Here is a 16639-nt window from a genome sequence, read left to right as displayed (position 1 = left end):
GGTGAGAAGAAACTTTTTCACCCAGAGAGTTGTGAATTTGTGGAATTTTCTGTCACAGAAGGCAGTGGAGGCCAATTCACTGGGTGAATTTAAATGAGGGTTAGATAGAGATCTAGGGGCTAGCGGAATCAAGGGATATGGGGAGAAGGCAGGCACAGGTTACTGATTGTGGATGATCACAATAGACAATAGGTGCAGGAGTAGGCCATTCGGAAATTCGAGCCAGCACCGCCATTCAATGTGATCATGGCTGATCATTCACAATCAATACTCTGTTCCTGACAATGAATAGCAGTGCTGGCTCGAAGGGCCAAATGGCCTCCACCTGCACCTATTTTCTATGTTTCTATGTTTAAAAACACAGAAGGACAGAGTTATAGGGAGCACACAACAGTACCGCACAAAAAATAGGCCCTTCGGCCCATCCTTTCGGCTCACAAAGATTTGCTGCTATAATTCTTGAATTACCTAATTCCCTCAATGGAGGCACAAGGAACTGCAAATGCTGGAATCTTGAGCAAAACGCGAAGTGCTGGAGCAATTCAATGGTTCAGGCAGCATCTGCGGCGGAAATGTATAGGTGACGTTTTGGTTCGGGACCCTTCTTCGGAAGACTTAAGTCTAAAGAAGGGTCCCAAACCGAAGTGTTGCCTGTCCATTCCTAGCAGAGACGCTGCCTGACCCGTTGAGTTACTCCAGCACTCTGTGCTTTGTCCAATTTACAACGATGCCTCTTAGTGAAGACATCGTAGAGTATCAAGAATCCACTTGGATGGCAGCGGTCCAGAATGCAGCATGATCAATATGTTTAATGTTTCCTTATAAGCAACCGCCGAGACAATGTAGTGGAATTTAAAGTTCTTCAGGTTATCAAGATAAATCAATGTGAGATATTTTTGACACCAGAACGTGTTGAATTCTAGATTAATTGGATTGAACGATACAACATCGAAACGGGCCCTTTGCCCCATCGAGTCCAGCCGACCATCGATCAGCGAACCACACTAGTTCTATGTTGCCCCACTTTGCATCCACTCCCTACACTCCAGGGACAATTAACAGAGGCCAATTAACCTACAAACCCACATGTCTTTGGGATGTGGGAGGAAACCCATGCAGTCACAGGGAGAACGTGCAAACTCCACAAAGACAGCACCCGGGGTCAGGATGGAACCCAGGTCCCAGGCGCTATGAGGTAGCAGCCCTACCAGCTGCTCCATTGTGACGCCCCACCCCCTCAGTTACTTTTTTCCGGTAGTGCGCCATTTCGTGCATTACAAGAGCGCCCTGCCTTGCCATGCTTCGACTTACGATAGTTTGACTTTGCGATGGTGCGAACGGCAGCGACCGTAGTGAGCCGCCGCTCGCTTCCGGCCACGTGATCACGTGTATTCAATGCGTTTCCACTTACGATATTTTTGGTTTCCGATGGGTTTCTCGGAACGGAACCCATCGTAAGCTGAGGAGCACCTGTATTAGATTTAAAAATATAGTGCCAGTGGTCTATAAAAAAGGAAGAGAGATTAGAGACCAGAACAGAACAATCACCCTTTTGCATCTTGTCCAGGAACTATGCCCATTCAGCTAATTTCATTTGCAAGCCTTGATACCAGTAAGTATCTTTGAAAATTATTTTTCATTAAGTGTTCCAAACATCTAATTTTATTTTCGGTGGAGTGAAGTGTAATCTTTCTGAATGAGGTTGCTGCAGTTGTTAGATGACTTAATGATCCGGCACCAGTTGACAGGAGGGTGAACTTTGTTGACTTGGGTGACTGGATGCAAACCTGGTGCTGATTCATGAGGGTTTGTCAGGCTGGGTGGTGGTTAGGTGCTGAAGTCATCATTAAAGGTGTCTATTTTAGTGTAGTTTGGTTTAGTACGGCACAGAATCAACTTCAAGCTCCTCCTATTCACATACAAAGCCCTAAACGGGCTTGCCCCCCCCCCCCCCCCATATCAAAAATCTTCTAACCCACCACTCTATCTCCAGATCCCTCAGGTCGGCCGACTTGGGGCTACTGACTATCCCGCGACCTAGGCTTAAGCTCAGGGGTGACCGCGCTTTTGTGGTTGCAGCTGTTAGACTGTGGAACAGCATCCCTCTCCCCATCAGAACTGCCCCCTCCATCGACTCCTTTAAGTCCAGGCTCAAAACCTATTTCTACTCCCTAGCATTTGAGGCCCTCTGAGGGGACGCTGTGAACTGTTTATGTATGTGCTGTTATGTTTGTGTGCCATTGTATGTTCGTTCTTAGTACCTGAACTGATGTACAGCACTTTGGGCAACGTGAGTTGTTTTTAAATGTGCTATACAAATAAAATTGACTTGACTTGACTTGACCTATTGTCGCGTGCACCGTGAAAACCTTTTTGATGCTTGCTATCCAGTTAGTGGAAGGACTATAGGAAAAAAAACTGCAGATGCTGGTTAAAATCAAAGGCAGACATACAATGCTGGAGTAACTCAGCGGGTCAGGCAGCATCTCGGGAGAGAAGGAATGGGTGACGTTTCAGATCGAGACGCCTTCTTCAGAAGGGTCTTGACCCGAAACGTCACCCATTCCTTCTCACCCGAGATGCTGCCTGACCCGCTGAGTTACTCCAGCATTTTGTGTCTACCAGCGGAAAGACTATACATGACTTTTAGACTTTAGAGATACAGCACGGAAACAGAACCTTCAGCCCACCGAGTCCACGCAGACCAGCGATCACCTCGTTAACTAGCACTATCCTACACTCTAGGGACAATTTACAATTTTGCCGAAGCCAGTTAACCTACAAACCTGCACATCTTTGGTAGAGTGGGAGGAAACCAGAGGACCCAGAGAAAACCCACGCAATCACAGAGAGAATGTACAAACTCCATACAGACAGCATCCGTAGGCAGGATCAAACCCGGGTTTCTGGTGTCGTAAGGCAGAAACTCTACCGCTGTGTCACCATGCTGCCCTTCATAAACATGAATGGGACGTCTTGGTCGGCATGAACGAGTTGGGCCGAAGGGCCTTTTTTCCATACTGCAAGATTCTCCCAACGAGAGGAGGAAAGGTTTTGGCGAATATCCGGTGAAATGGGTTTTGGGAGGAGGCTGGTCATCAAGGAGCTTAAAAGAAAAAGGAAGCTTTCAAAATGAAAAGCATTGAATAGTCTTGATAATTACAGAACAAAGTTATGAAAGGAGATTTTTATCACTCCAGCCCTTTAGTCAATGGTATTAGGCTGGATTCAATTTCCAAGAACGCCAGCTGCTGGATACCTGAGCAAGTTGTGGATCAGACAAAGCTTTAAAAAGGAACAGGATTAGTACCTGTCAGAGGGGGATTGATGGTTTGTGTGGTATTAATAGATGTGTTTAAGCAAGGGAGGTGACCACTCAGCCTTGTAAGCCTGTGCCAGCTCTTTAACTTATCCATTAGTCCCAGTCTTCCTTGCTCTTTCCTTCTGAAAGAATCTCTTTCTGCCACCCTTGCAACCAGCGTGACCCTGATCGTAAAACTCGCTGTAGAAACAGGGATATCTGATCATAAAACTCGCTGTAGAAACAGGGATATCTGATCGTAAAACTCGCTGGTTTTTTTAAACCATTCTCTGTCCATTTTCTGTTGCATATTGCCTTATTTAGAATGTTTCTAAAGATGTGAGGATGGCTGTCAGACTGAAGGCTGAGGTGAGGAAGGAGACACTAGGAACCACAAATGCTGCTTTACAAAAATAGACACAAAGTACTGGAGTAAGTCAGCAGGTCAGCCAGCATCTCTGGCGATTATGAATGGGTTAGGTTTCGGGTCAGGACCCTTCTTCAGACAGGTCCCTACTGTATACTTTTGACAAACTTCAGAGGAAGGTTGTTAAAAGTATACAGTGGGATATAGTTTAATCCGAGCAAGTGGCAGGCACGGTGGTGCAGCGGTAGAGTTGCTGCCTTACAGCAAATGCAGCGCCGGAGACCCAAGTTCAATCCTGACTACGGGCGCTGTCTGCACTGAGTTTGTATGTTCTCCCTGTGATCTGCGTGGGTTTCCTCCGGGTTCTTCGGTTTCCTCCCACACTCCAAAGACGTACAGGTTTGAAGGTAAATTGGCTGGGTAAATGTAAAAATTGTCCCTAGTGGGTGTAGGATGGTGTTAATGTGCGGGGATCGCTGGTCGGCGCGAACCCGGTGGGCCGAAGGGCCTGATTCCGCGCCGTATCTCTAAACTAAAAAACTAAAGTGTGAGGAATTACACTTTGGGAGGTTGAATGTGAGGGGAATGTATACAGTTTATTGCAAGGCCCTTAAAGCATTGATGCGCTAAGGGAGCCTGGGGCCAGATCCATAACTCTCTGAAAGTAGATAGAGCGGTAAAGAAGGTGTATGGACTGCTTGCCTTCATTGATAGGGGCATTCAGTACAAGAATCAGTAAGTCATGTAGAAGCTCTTCAGGACTATGGTTAGCCCGCATTTGGAATAGAGGGAGTGCAGCGTAGGTTCACAAGGTTAATTCCTGGGATGGCAGGACTGTCGTATATTGAAAGAATGGAGCGACTGGGCTTGTATACACTGGAATTTGTCCACAATCAGTACCCCGTTCCTGCCTTCTCCCCATATCCCTTGACTCTGCTATCTTTAAGAGCTCCATCTAACTCTCTCTTGAAAGCATCCAGAGAATTGGCTTCCACTGCCTTCTGAGGCAGAGAATTCCATAGATTCACAACTCTCTGGGTGAAAAAGTTCTTCCTCATCTCCATTCTAAATGGCCTCCCCCTTATTCTTAAACTGTGGCCCCTGGTTCTGGACTCCCCCAACATCGGGAACATGTTTCCTGCCTTCTAGCGTGTCCAATCCCTTAATAACCTTATATGTTTCAATAAGATTCCCTCTCATCCTTCTAAATTCCGAAGAATATAAGCCCAGTTGCTTCATTCTTTCAACATATGATTGTCCTGCCATTCCGGGGATTAACCTGGTGAACCTACGGTGCACTGCCTCAATAGCAAGTATATCCTTCCTCAAATTTGGAGACCAAAATTGCACACATTACTCCAGGCGTGGTCTCATCAGGGCCCTGTACAACTGAAGAAGGACCTCTTTGCTATTAGCTGAGAGGGGCAAAGTTAAAAAGAGTCGTGCAAAACAATTTTTCTACACTGAGAGTGGTGGGTGTTTGGAACACGATGCCTGGGGCGGGGGGGGTGGAGACAGGTACGAAAGTGGCATTTAATGGGGTTTTGGATAGGCAGGTGGATATGCAGGGACGTCAGTTTTACAACTTACTGAAGCCAATTAACCTACAAACATTTGGAGTGTGGGAGGAAACCAGAGCACCCGGACAAAACCCACACGGTCACAGAGTGAACATGCAAACTCTGTACAGACAGCACCCATAGTCAGGATTGAACCTAGGTCCCTGGTGCTGTGAGGCAGCAACTCTACCGCTGCACCCTTGATATACCTAAACAAAATATATATTTATTTATTTTCCGGTCAATGCAATAGATTGACCATACAGTTGTGAAAGTTAAATTGTGCGAAATCATTGTATCAAAAATAAAACAATATAATCACACATGATATTTTCTGATCGAAAAAAGAAAAAAAAAGGTGTAGGCAGAAGCCAAAGCCCATTGTGCCTACCCGTAATACTTAACAACATCATAAGTCAGATATATGGGGGTTGATATATTCCTAGGGCCTGGGAAGATGTCTCCCAGGAGATGCTTGAGATTGCAGGTGCCAGAATACAGATCAAAAACACACAGCCGGGAGAACTCGACGGGTCGAGCATAGAAACATAGAAACATAGAAAAAAGGTGCAGGAGTAGGCCATTCGGCCCTTCGAGCCTGCACCGCCATTCAATATGATCATGGCTGATCATCCAGCTCAGTAACCTGTACCTGCCTTCTCTCCATACCCCCTGATCCCTTTAGCCACAAGGGCCACATCTAACTCCCTCTTAAATATAGCCAATGAACTGGCCTCAACTACCTTCTGTGGCAGAGAATTCCACAGACTCACCACTCTCTGTGTGAAGAAATGTTTTCTCATCTCGGTCCTAAAAGACTTCCCCCTTATCCTTAAGCTGTGACCTCTGGTTCTGGACTCCCCCAATATCGGGAACAATCTTCCCGCATCTAGCCTCTCCAACCCCTTAAGAATTTTATATAATAATAATAATAATAATGCATTTTATTTATATAGCGCTTTTCATATACTCAAAGACGCTTTACAGATATTTAGAGAACATAGGGAAATGAATAAATAGATAAATAAGTAAATAAGTAAACGAACAGAGAAAGTAGACAGAAGGTGAGGTGACCTTCAGTGGTTGAAGGCAGTACTGAACAGGTGAGACTTCAGCGATGTTTTGAATGTGGTGAGTGTGGAGGAGTCTCTAACGGTTTGGGGTAGTGAGTTCCATAGGGTGGGAGCAACGATGGAGATCCCCCAAGCAGCACCCGCAAGGGGCAGAGAGGAACAAGATACTGCATTAGGATCATAGACATCTCACGCCTGCAGCAACCTAATTTCACAAAGATTAAATTCACTCACAGCAAAAAAGAAAATTATAGGTTTGTAATCCCTAATGAAGAATAGGGAGTGACTGCTGAGGTGTTTGACAGAAACTTGTAAAATCTTCTCTGGCCACAGAAGTGTTGCCAGATTGAAAGGTTGATAATGTGGGATCTTGTAGTCAAGAACAATAAGGCAGGTAATTTCCCTTTCTCTGTCCCCTTCCACCTATATTCCTTTCTCTGGCTTCACATTTCATGTCTCTTCTATCCTTGCCTCCTTATGTCTCATTTGTTTGTCTTTTCATCTCTGGCTTTTGTGGAACCATCTGCCATTCAACCCCCCCATACTTACATCCACCTATCACTTACCAGGAAAGGACACAAAGTGCTGGAGTAACTCTGGGTCAGGCAGCATCAGTGGAGAACATGGGTAGGCGATGTTATACAGACTTCTACAATTGTCAATCATGTGCATGGCAAGATTAGCAAGTTTGCAGATGATACAAGAGTGGGTGGTATTGCAGATAATGAAGATGGTTGTGAACGATTGCAGCAGGATCTTGATTGATTGGCCAGGTGGGCCGAGGAATGGTTGATGGAATGGTTGATACAGAGAAATGTGAGATGTTGCATTTTGGGAAGTCTAACATGGGCAGAACCCAGACAGTGAATTGTAGAGCTCTGGGGAGTGTTGTAGAGCAGAGGGATCTAGAAGTGCAGGTACATAGTTCCTTAAAGGTGGAGTTGCAGGTGGTTAAAAAGGCTTTTGGCACATTGGCCTTCATCGGTCAGAGTATAGAGCATAGAAGTTGGGAGGCCATATTGCAGTTGTAGAAGACGTTGGTGAGGCCACATTTAGAGTATTGTGTTCAGTTCTGGGCACCGTGTTATAGGAAAGACGTCGTCAAGCTGGAAAGGGTACAGAGTAGATTTACGAGGATGTTGCCAGGACACGAGGATCTGAGCTATAGGGAGAGGTTGAGTAGGCTGGGATTCCATTCCTTGGAGTGCAGGAGGTTAAGGGGTGATCTTATAGAGGTGTACAAAATAATGAGAGGAATAGATCGGGTAGATGCGCAGTCTTTTGCCCAGAGTAGGGGAATCGAGCACCGGAGGACATAGGTTCAAGGTGAAGGGGAAAAGATTTGATAGGAATCTGAGGGGTAAATTTTTCAACCAAAGGGTGGTGGGTGAATGGAAAGAGCTGCCAGAGGAGGTAGTTGAGGCAGGGACTATCACAACATTTAAGAAACAGTCAGGTAAATGGATATGACAGGGTTGGAGGGATATGGGCAAAACACAGGCAGGTGGGACCAGTGTAACTGGGACATGTTGGCCAATGTGGGCAAGTTGGGCCGAAGGGCCTGTTTCCACACTGTATGACTATGACTCTAATCAGAAATTCAGGTCCCGACCTGAAATGTCACCTATCCATGTTCTCCAGAGATGCTGCCTGACCTGCTGAGTTACTCCAGCAGTTTGTATCTTTTTAATGCGGGTAATTCCCAGCCAGTGAGTCGGGCGACAGCAGAGAAACCATTGGGAAGACATCAGAGGGACAGGATGAATCTGTACTGGAGAGGCTGGGATTAATCAGGGGTAATCAGCGGGGAGTTCCTGTCCAACTAATTAAATTGCATTTTTCAAAGCGGTTTCAAAGTATATCGGTGTGGATTGTGCAATTGATGTAGTCTGTGTGGACTTCTGTGAAACTTTGACAAGGTCCCACGTGGCCCTAAAGGTAAAAGCCCAGGAGATCCAGGGCAATTTAGCAAATTCTATAGACAGTCAGAACCCTTTTCCCAGGATAGTAACATCAACTATTAGAGGGCATAGCTTTAAGGTGAGAGAGGCAAAGTTGAAAGGAAACATGGAAACATAGAAAATAGGTGCAGGAGGAGGCCATTTGGCCCTTCAAGCCAGCACCGACATTCATTGTGATCATAGCTGAACATCCACAATCAGTAACCCGTGCCTGCCTTCTCCCCATATCCCTTGATTCCACTAGCCCCTAGAGCTCTATCTAACTCTCTAGTCTGTAGTCTATCTTCTGTCTCTAGTCTATCTTCTGTTCTATGTTCTATTCTCCCCATCAACCATTGTATCACTATATTTACTCACCTAGGCTATTCCCATACCCAGATATCTTGCTTCCAGAAGAAAAAACTCTCAGACACATGGGAACATTATCTGCAAGCACTCTACTAACAGAGAGCTTTCCAAAGGAGCAGAAGATGATTATTGTAAACCTTTATTTTATTATTGTCTTGTGTACTGAGATACAGTGAAAAGCTGTTGTTTGTGTGCTATCCAGTCAAAGACAAGGCTATACATGATTACACTTAAGCCGTCCACTCTCTTTTAAATTCATCCAGTGAATTGACCTCCATTGCCTTCTGTGGCAGAGAATTCCACAAATTCACAACTCACTGGGTGACAACGTTTTTTCTCCCCTCAGTTTTAAATGGCCTTCCCTTTATTCTTAGACTGTGGCCCCTGGTTCTGGACTCCCCCAACATTGGGAACATTTTTCCTGCACCTAGCTTGTCCAGTCCTTTCATAATTTTATACGTCTCTGTAAGATCCCCTCTCATCCTTCTAAACTCCGTGAATACAAACCCAGTCTTTCCAATCTTTCCTCATATGACAGTCCCACCATTCCGGGGATTAACGTTGTGAACCTACGCTGCACTGCCTTAATAGCAAGGACGTCCTTCCTCAAATTTGGAGACCAAAACTGCACACAATACTCCAGATGTGGTCTTACCAGGGCCCTATAACTGCAGAAGGACCTTTTTACTCCTATACTCAAATCCTCTTGTTATGAAGTCCAACATGCCATTAGCTTTCTTCACTGCCTGCTGTACCTGCACTCTTACTTTCAGTGACTGGTGTACAAGGACACCCAGGTCTCGTTGCACTTCCCGTTTACATAATCTGACACCATTAAGATAATGAGACGTGGAGGGCAAGTCTTTTCACATAGAGGGTGGTGGGTGTCTGGAATGTGCTGCCGGGGGTGGTGGTAGAGGCAGATACAACAGCCATTCAGCGTGGAAATGGGCCCCACGGACCAACTTGCCCACAGCAACCAACATGTCCCATCTACACTCCCACCAGCCTGCGTTTGGCCCATATTCCTCTTAACCTATCCTGTCTATGTTCCTGTCTAAATGTTTCTTAAACATTGCAATAATACCTGAATGGTATTTATGATGCTTTTCGTTAGGCATATTGAAATGCCGGAATGGAGGACTGGAGAAATGTTTTCACTCAGGGTCTGATTAAATTGGGGAGCTCACTGCCTGGAGGGGGGGCTGTGACAATAGACAATAGGTGCAGGAGGAGGCCATTCGGCCCTTCATGCCAGCACCGCCATTCACTGTGATCATGGCTGATTATCCACAATCAGTACTCCGTTCCTGCCTTCTCCCCATATCCCTTGACTCCGCTATCTTTAAGAGCTCTATCTAACTCTCTCTTGAAAGCATCCACTGCCTTCTGGGGCAGATAATTCCACAGATTCACAACTCTCTGGGTGAAAAAGTTTCTCCTCATCTCTGTTCTAAATGGCCTACCCCTTATTCTTAAACTGTGGCCCCTGGTCCTGGACTCCCCCAACATCGGACCACATGTTTCCTGCCTCTAGCGTGTCCAATCCCTTAATAATCTTATATGTTTCAATAAGATCCCCTCTCATCCTTCTAAATTCCAGTGAATACAACCCCAGTCTTTCAACATATGACAGTCCTGCCACCCCGGGAATTAACCTGGTGAACCTACGCTGCACTCCCTCAATAGCAAGTGGAAGCAGGGAGACTCAAAATATTGAATAAATGTTCTGGTGAGTCCTTGAAATGAAATAGACAATAGACAATAGACAATAGGTGCAGGAGTAGGCCATTCTGCCCTTCGAGCCATCACCACCATTCAATGTGATCATGGCTGATCATTCTCAATCAGTACCCCGTTCCTGCCTTCTCCCCATACCCCCTGACTCCTCTAACCTTAAGAGCTCTATCTAGCTCTTGACTGCATTCAGAGACTTGGCCTCCACTGCCTTCTGAGGTGGTGAAGGGTGGGTAGAATGATTAGTAGGTGGTACACAAAGCAAGGCATGGAGTGTGAGCCATTGGCTTTATTTCTGTGCTGCATTGCTCTACTTCGGGGAAGAGGGGGAAACCTGATGGTTGTATTAATTATGCAAGAAGCCTTAATTGGAAAAATGGCTTTGTTCCAATCCAGGCTGCACTATGTTGCCTGTGATCCTCAATGGTTCAACAGCACTTTATCGTAACATGTACCATGTACAGTGAAGTGCGTAGTTTAGCATACGATTCAGTAAAGTGTCTCCACTGTCAGAGTGAGGCCCAGCGTAAATCGGAGGGACAGCACCTCATATTTCCCTTGTGCAGCTTACACCCTAGCGGTATGAACATTGATTTCTCTAATTTCAAGTAAACCCTGCATTCCCTCTCTGCCCCCCCCCCTTCCCCACCCTAGTTGGCCCCCTATTTCGCATCCCTGTTTCCCTTTGTTATCACCTCTTCCCCAGCCAACAATGGTTCATTGTGGGCTCCACCCTTCCTTGGTCATCTGTTGCCGGCCCTGACAGTTCTGGCAGTTTAGTTTAGTTTATTTTAGATATACAGTGCGGAAACAGGCCCTTCGGCCCACCGGGTCCGCGCCGACCAGCGATCCCCGCACACATTAACACTATCCTACACCCACAAGGGACATTTTTTACATTTACCAAGCCAATTAACCTACAAACCTGAACATCTTTGGAGTGTGGGAGGAAACCGAAGATCTCAGAGAAAACCCACGGGGAGAACGTACAAACTCCGTACAGACGGCACCCGTAGTCAGGATCGAACCAGGGTCTCCGGTGCTGCATTCACTGTAAGGCAGCAACTCTACCGCTGCGCCATCATGACCGCCCTACCTCCAGCTACCTCCCCACTCTACTTTCATTCTGAAAATAGAGTCCCGACCCGAAATGTTACCTATTCATTTTCTCACTATCCTGTGGAGGCAAAGCGGGTTCCCATTGATGAGTGGGTCCTTGGTAGAGTCCCTGCATGGGAAGTGGGTGAGCACGGGAAGGAATAAGGAGACTCGTTGTTTATTGCACTGTCTGCCTTGTTAAGGCCACACAACCGTTGAAATGTGCGGCGCTCTTAAATCAGTCTCCCCCAACAGTCGGGTGTGGTGTGCCTGGCTGTCTTGAGAAAATAACAAGCTCCAATCCTTGTTTTGTTTCACAATTCCTTAGTATTTCCGTTCTGGTTGAAAGGAAAGAAAAAAACCCCTTCTCAGCCGAACTTCCTGGAAATTTTGTTGAAAAACTCAAAACAATGTCTAGTTATCAAATAATCGTCCCCAGTTACTCCCTCATTTGTAATGTTTGGACCCTTGATGTTGATGAGAATTTTGAATTTCTTTGTAAAAAATTCTGTCTTGTCATTCCTAACGTTCGGGGCATTGAATGTGAGAGTCAACAAGTCATGATGTAGCTTTATAGGACTTTGGTTGGGCTGCATTTGGAGTCATGTGTGCAGTTCTGGTTACTCCATCACAGGAAAGATGTGGAGTGGGTGCAGAGGAGGTTTACCAGAATGCTGCCTGGATTAGAGGCTTTAAGCCACAGGGAGAGTTTGGACAAACCTAGATTGTTTTCTCTTAAACATCGGAGGTTGAGGGAATACCTTCGGAGACTTGATAGAATATATAAAATTATGAGAGGCATAGATAGGGTAGACAGAATTTTTTCCCCAGGGTGGAGATTTCCAACACGAGAGAACATACATAACTTTAAGGTCGAGACCCTTATACTTTAACTTTCGTGTCGAGACCCTTCTTCAGACTGAAGAAGGGTCTCGACCCGAGATGTCACCCATTCAATTGACAATAGGTGCAGGAGGAGGTCATTCGGCCCTTCGAGCCAGCACCGCCATTCAATGTGATCATGGCTGATCATTCTCAATCAGTACCCCGTTCCTGCCTTCTCCCCATACCCCCTGACTCCGCTATCCTTAAGAGCTCTATCTAGCTCTCTCTTGAATGCACCCAGAGAATTGGCCTCCACTGCCTCCTGAGGCAGAGAATTCCACAGATTCACAACTCTCTGACTGTTCCTTCTCTCTAGAGATGCTGCCTGACCCGCTGAGTTCCTCCAGCATTTTGTGTCTACCTCTGATTTAAACCAGCATCTGCAGATTTTTTTTCCTATAAGTAACATTAAGGTGAGAGGAGCAAAGTTTAAAGGAGATGTGCGGTTTACACGGAGGGTGGGGGGGCCTGGAACACAGCCAGGTGTGGGGTGGTGGTGGAGACAGATACAATAGTGGTGTTTAAGGGGCTTTTAGACAGGCACATGGATATGCAGCGACTGGAGGGATGTGGATCAGGTGCAGGCAGAGGAGATTAGTTTACCTTGGTATCATGTTCAGCACGGGCATTGTGGGCCGATGGGCCTGTTCCTGTGCTGTTGGCCATCTAGTCTTTGACATTTACATGCTGGGGACAAAAGGTTCTGACTGTCTACCCTATCTGTGCCTCTGGCAATTTTCTATCTTTCTATCAGGTGTTCCTTCAACTTCCAATATTCAGAGAAAACAGTCCATGTCTCTCCATCTTTTCCTTAAAACTAATTACACTCTAACCCAGTACCTTCCATGTCTGTCCTGTCAGTATTCCAACGGATATTGTTTTATTGTCATATGTCCCGATACGGAACAAGGAAATTCTTACTTGTAGCAGCACAAAAATATGTAAACATAGTACTCTGTAAACATCAGAGTAAACAACAGGGGCATCACTATCTCTAAGGAGAGCTGGAAAGCCATGGGAAAGAGGAGGAAATATATTGATGGGATTAGTTGGACAAGTTTTGTGTTTTAAGGTGAGAGGAGAAAGATTTAATAGGAACCTGAGGGACAACGTTTTCACACAGAGAGTGGTGGGGTATGGAACAAACTGCCAGAGGAGGTAGTCGAGGCAGGTACTATAAACACATTTGGACAAGTACATGGATAGAAAAGGTTTAGAGGGCAAATGGGACTAGCTTAAATGGGGCATCTTGGTCAGCACGGGTGCATTGGGCCGAAGGGCCTGTTTCAGTGATGTATGACTCTGGGACTGGCTTGATGGGGCACTAGGGTGGGCATCGATGAGTTGGGCCGAAGGGCCTGTTTCAATGCTGTGTGACTCAATAGGACTAGCATAGATGGGGCATCTTGGTCAGTTGGGTCTAATGGCGAGTTCGCATTCTGTATGAAGGTAGATGTTTGAGGCCCACGGATGGGCGCTGTAAACTGTTTATGTCTGTGTTGTTAAGTTTGTGTGCTATTGTATGTTCCTTATTTGTACCTGCACTGATGTACAGCACTTTGGTCAACGTGGGTTGTGTTTAAATGTGCTATACAAATAAAATTGACTTGACTTGACTTGACCAGACACAAAATGCTGAAGCAACTCAGCGGGTCAGGCAGCATCTCTGGAGAGAAGGAATGGGTGACGTTTCGGGTCGAGACCCTTCTTCAGACTCAGAAGGAGTGGGTGACGTTTCGGGTCGAGACTCTTCTTCAGACTGGGACGGAATGGGTGATGTTTCGGATCTCGTCCCGAAACGTCACCCATTCCTTCTCTCCAGAGATGCAGCCTGTCCCGCTGAGTTACTCCAGCGTTTTGTGTCTACCTTCGATTTTAACCAGCATCTGCAGTTTTGTTTCCCTTCCATTCTGTGTGACTGTAATTTCTCCCTGCTGTAAGCTGACGGAGATTACCTTCTCTCCTCTCCCAGGTGAAGGGCAGCTCATCGAACGGTGTGCTCAGACGGGGATGATCAACCCGGGAGGTTCATGGATGACTTTCCAGCACAACGGGGCGGTGGCCCACTTTGAGTACAGCATCCGCGTGAGATGTGAAGACCACTACTACGGCACCGGCTGCAAGAAGCTCTGCCGGCCTCGCGATGACTTCTTCGGCCACTCGCTGTGCGACCAGAATGGGAACAAGATCTGTATGGAAGGCTGGATGGGCGATGAGTGCAAGAAAGGTAAGAGGTTTCTTACCTTTGTAAGATGTGGCGTACCTGCCTTTTAACAACCGGGCAGCACAATGGCGCAGCGGGTGGAGCTGCTGCTTCACGGCCCCAGAGACCTGGGTTCGATCCTGACCGTGGGTGCTGTCTGTGTGTGTGGAGTTTGCACGTTCTCCCTGTGTTAAACATAGACATAGAAAATAGATGCAGGAAGAGGCCATTCGGCCCTTCCAGCCAGCACCAGTCTTGAATCATGTTTGATGCAAACATTGTGGGTCAAAGGACCTGTTTTTGTGCTGTTCCGTGTTCAAAGAATGACGGACTGAAGAGTTTTCTGTTTTATTAATTTCAGCTATATGTAAGCAGGGCTGTCATTCGATCCATGGAGAATGTGTTGTTCCTGGGGAATGCACGTAAGTGAACAGTTAAAACTCTAAGACATCTTGGTTAATCTCTCTTTGTTAATGGATTCAATGCTGAAGAAAGAATAATTGAGCATTTATACGCATTAAAAATCCATCTCTGAGATGGCCCATGGCTATTGTGAAAGCAATATTCTTTAATGCGAAGCTAAGTGGTTGATAGTTCCTGGTTGCTCTAAGTTCTGAGAGATCGACTGACTTTATGATCGAGTGCAATGCCTGAGGTTTGAGTCCATTTGGAAATGGAGTCGGAACTATCTTGGCCAGCAAGAATGAGTTGGGCCGAAGGGCTAGTTTCGGTGCTGTATGACTCTATGTGATCTCTTGATTAGTGCTGGTGTCAGGGGTTATGGGGCGAAGGCAGGAGGATGCCTCCGCCATGATAGAACGGCGGAGTAGACTCGATGGCCTAATTCTGTTCCTAGAACTCATGAACCTCTGTACTCCAGTAAGTTGTAGTCCCTTCACTTTTGTAAAGCTAGCTGTAATACAGAGTATGGTGCAATAATTGAGTTGACGTTCCTGATCCATAGAATGCACACAGGAATACAATGAGTATGAGAGGAATAGATCGGGTAGATGTTATTTTCTTATACTACCTGTTGCTCCACTGCGATTTCTCCTCAAGGTCAGAGTAGGGGAATAGGGGAATCAAGGACCAGAGGACACTGGTTCAAGGTGAAGGGGAAAAGATTTAATAGGAATCCAATGGGTAACTTTTTCATACAGAGGGTGGTGGGTGTATGGAACAAGCTGCCAGAGGAGGTAGTTGAGGCTGGGACTATCCCATCGTTTAAGAAACAGTTGGACAGGTACATGGATAGGACAGGTTTGGAAGGATATGGACCAAGCGCAGGCAAGTGGGATTAGTGTAGCTGGGACATTGTTGGCTGGTGTGGGCGAGTTGGGCCGAAGGGCCTGTTTCCACACCGTGATAGGATAGTTCAATAGTCCTTTATTGTCACGTGTACCCTAAGGTACAATGAAATTTGATTTACCGCACAGTCACACCAAAAAAAGCAACAAGACACTATATTACATAAAAAATTAAGCATGAACAGTCAACCACAACGGCGTGTGAGAATCCCAAGGCACACAACTAAAGCGGAGATCCACAGCCATCAGAAAGAAAGAACCATTTTCCCAGGATAAACAAAATGTAATACCAGAGGGCACCGTTTTAAGGTGAGAGGAACAAGGTTCAAAGGAGATGTGCAGGGCAGGTTTTCTTGCACAGAGGGTGGTGATTCTACAGTAGTGAATGTCATCACTTGGTGCAGAGCAAGATGAAGTAAACAACAACGTGACGACTGACCCATTTAATCTATTTCTGGTCGTGGTGGTGGGAACTTTGGCTTGATCTGCTGGACAGTTCCTATAACAGAACAAATAGAAACAACTTGTCTTAATATAGCGCTTCCTCCCAATGTGTTCCCTGCCAAATGGACTATTTTTGAAATGTATTCGCTGTCTGATTCTGTTGTTGAAGGTTGCCACCTTTCCAAGGGAGACTTTGGTTCCCAATTGCCCCGAAATGTCAAGGATTTTTTAAAATGATTTTATGCAAGTGGCTAGTGTATAAAAGTTCTATGGAACGAGCTGCCAGAGGAAGTAGTTGAGGCAGGTACCATAACAATATTTTAGTACTGCATCCATTCATATCAAATAACACATAA

General features: G+C 46.0%; 1 protein-coding gene across 1 annotated transcript in view; it reads left to right on the top strand.

The window, feature by feature from the left end:
- The window catches only part of jag2b (jagged canonical Notch ligand 2b), a 228052-nt gene that overhangs the window by 117240 nt on the left and 94173 nt on the right, over nt 1–16639 (top strand). Inside the window, exons 4-5 of the mRNA XM_078406964.1 lie at nt 14302–14556; nt 14894–14954. Coding sequence (XP_078263090.1) covers nt 14302–14556; nt 14894–14954 — 316 coding nt within the window. The remainder of the gene's footprint in view (nt 1–14301; nt 14557–14893; nt 14955–16639) is intronic.

The sequence above is a fragment of the Rhinoraja longicauda genome, chromosome 10 (genome assembly GCF_053455715.1).
Source record: "Rhinoraja longicauda isolate Sanriku21f chromosome 10, sRhiLon1.1, whole genome shotgun sequence".
NCBI lineage: Eukaryota > Metazoa > Chordata > Chondrichthyes > Rajiformes > Arhynchobatidae > Rhinoraja > Rhinoraja longicauda.
Note: the sequence above shows the minus strand (reverse complement) of the source record. Positions and strands in the feature narration are given on the sequence as shown.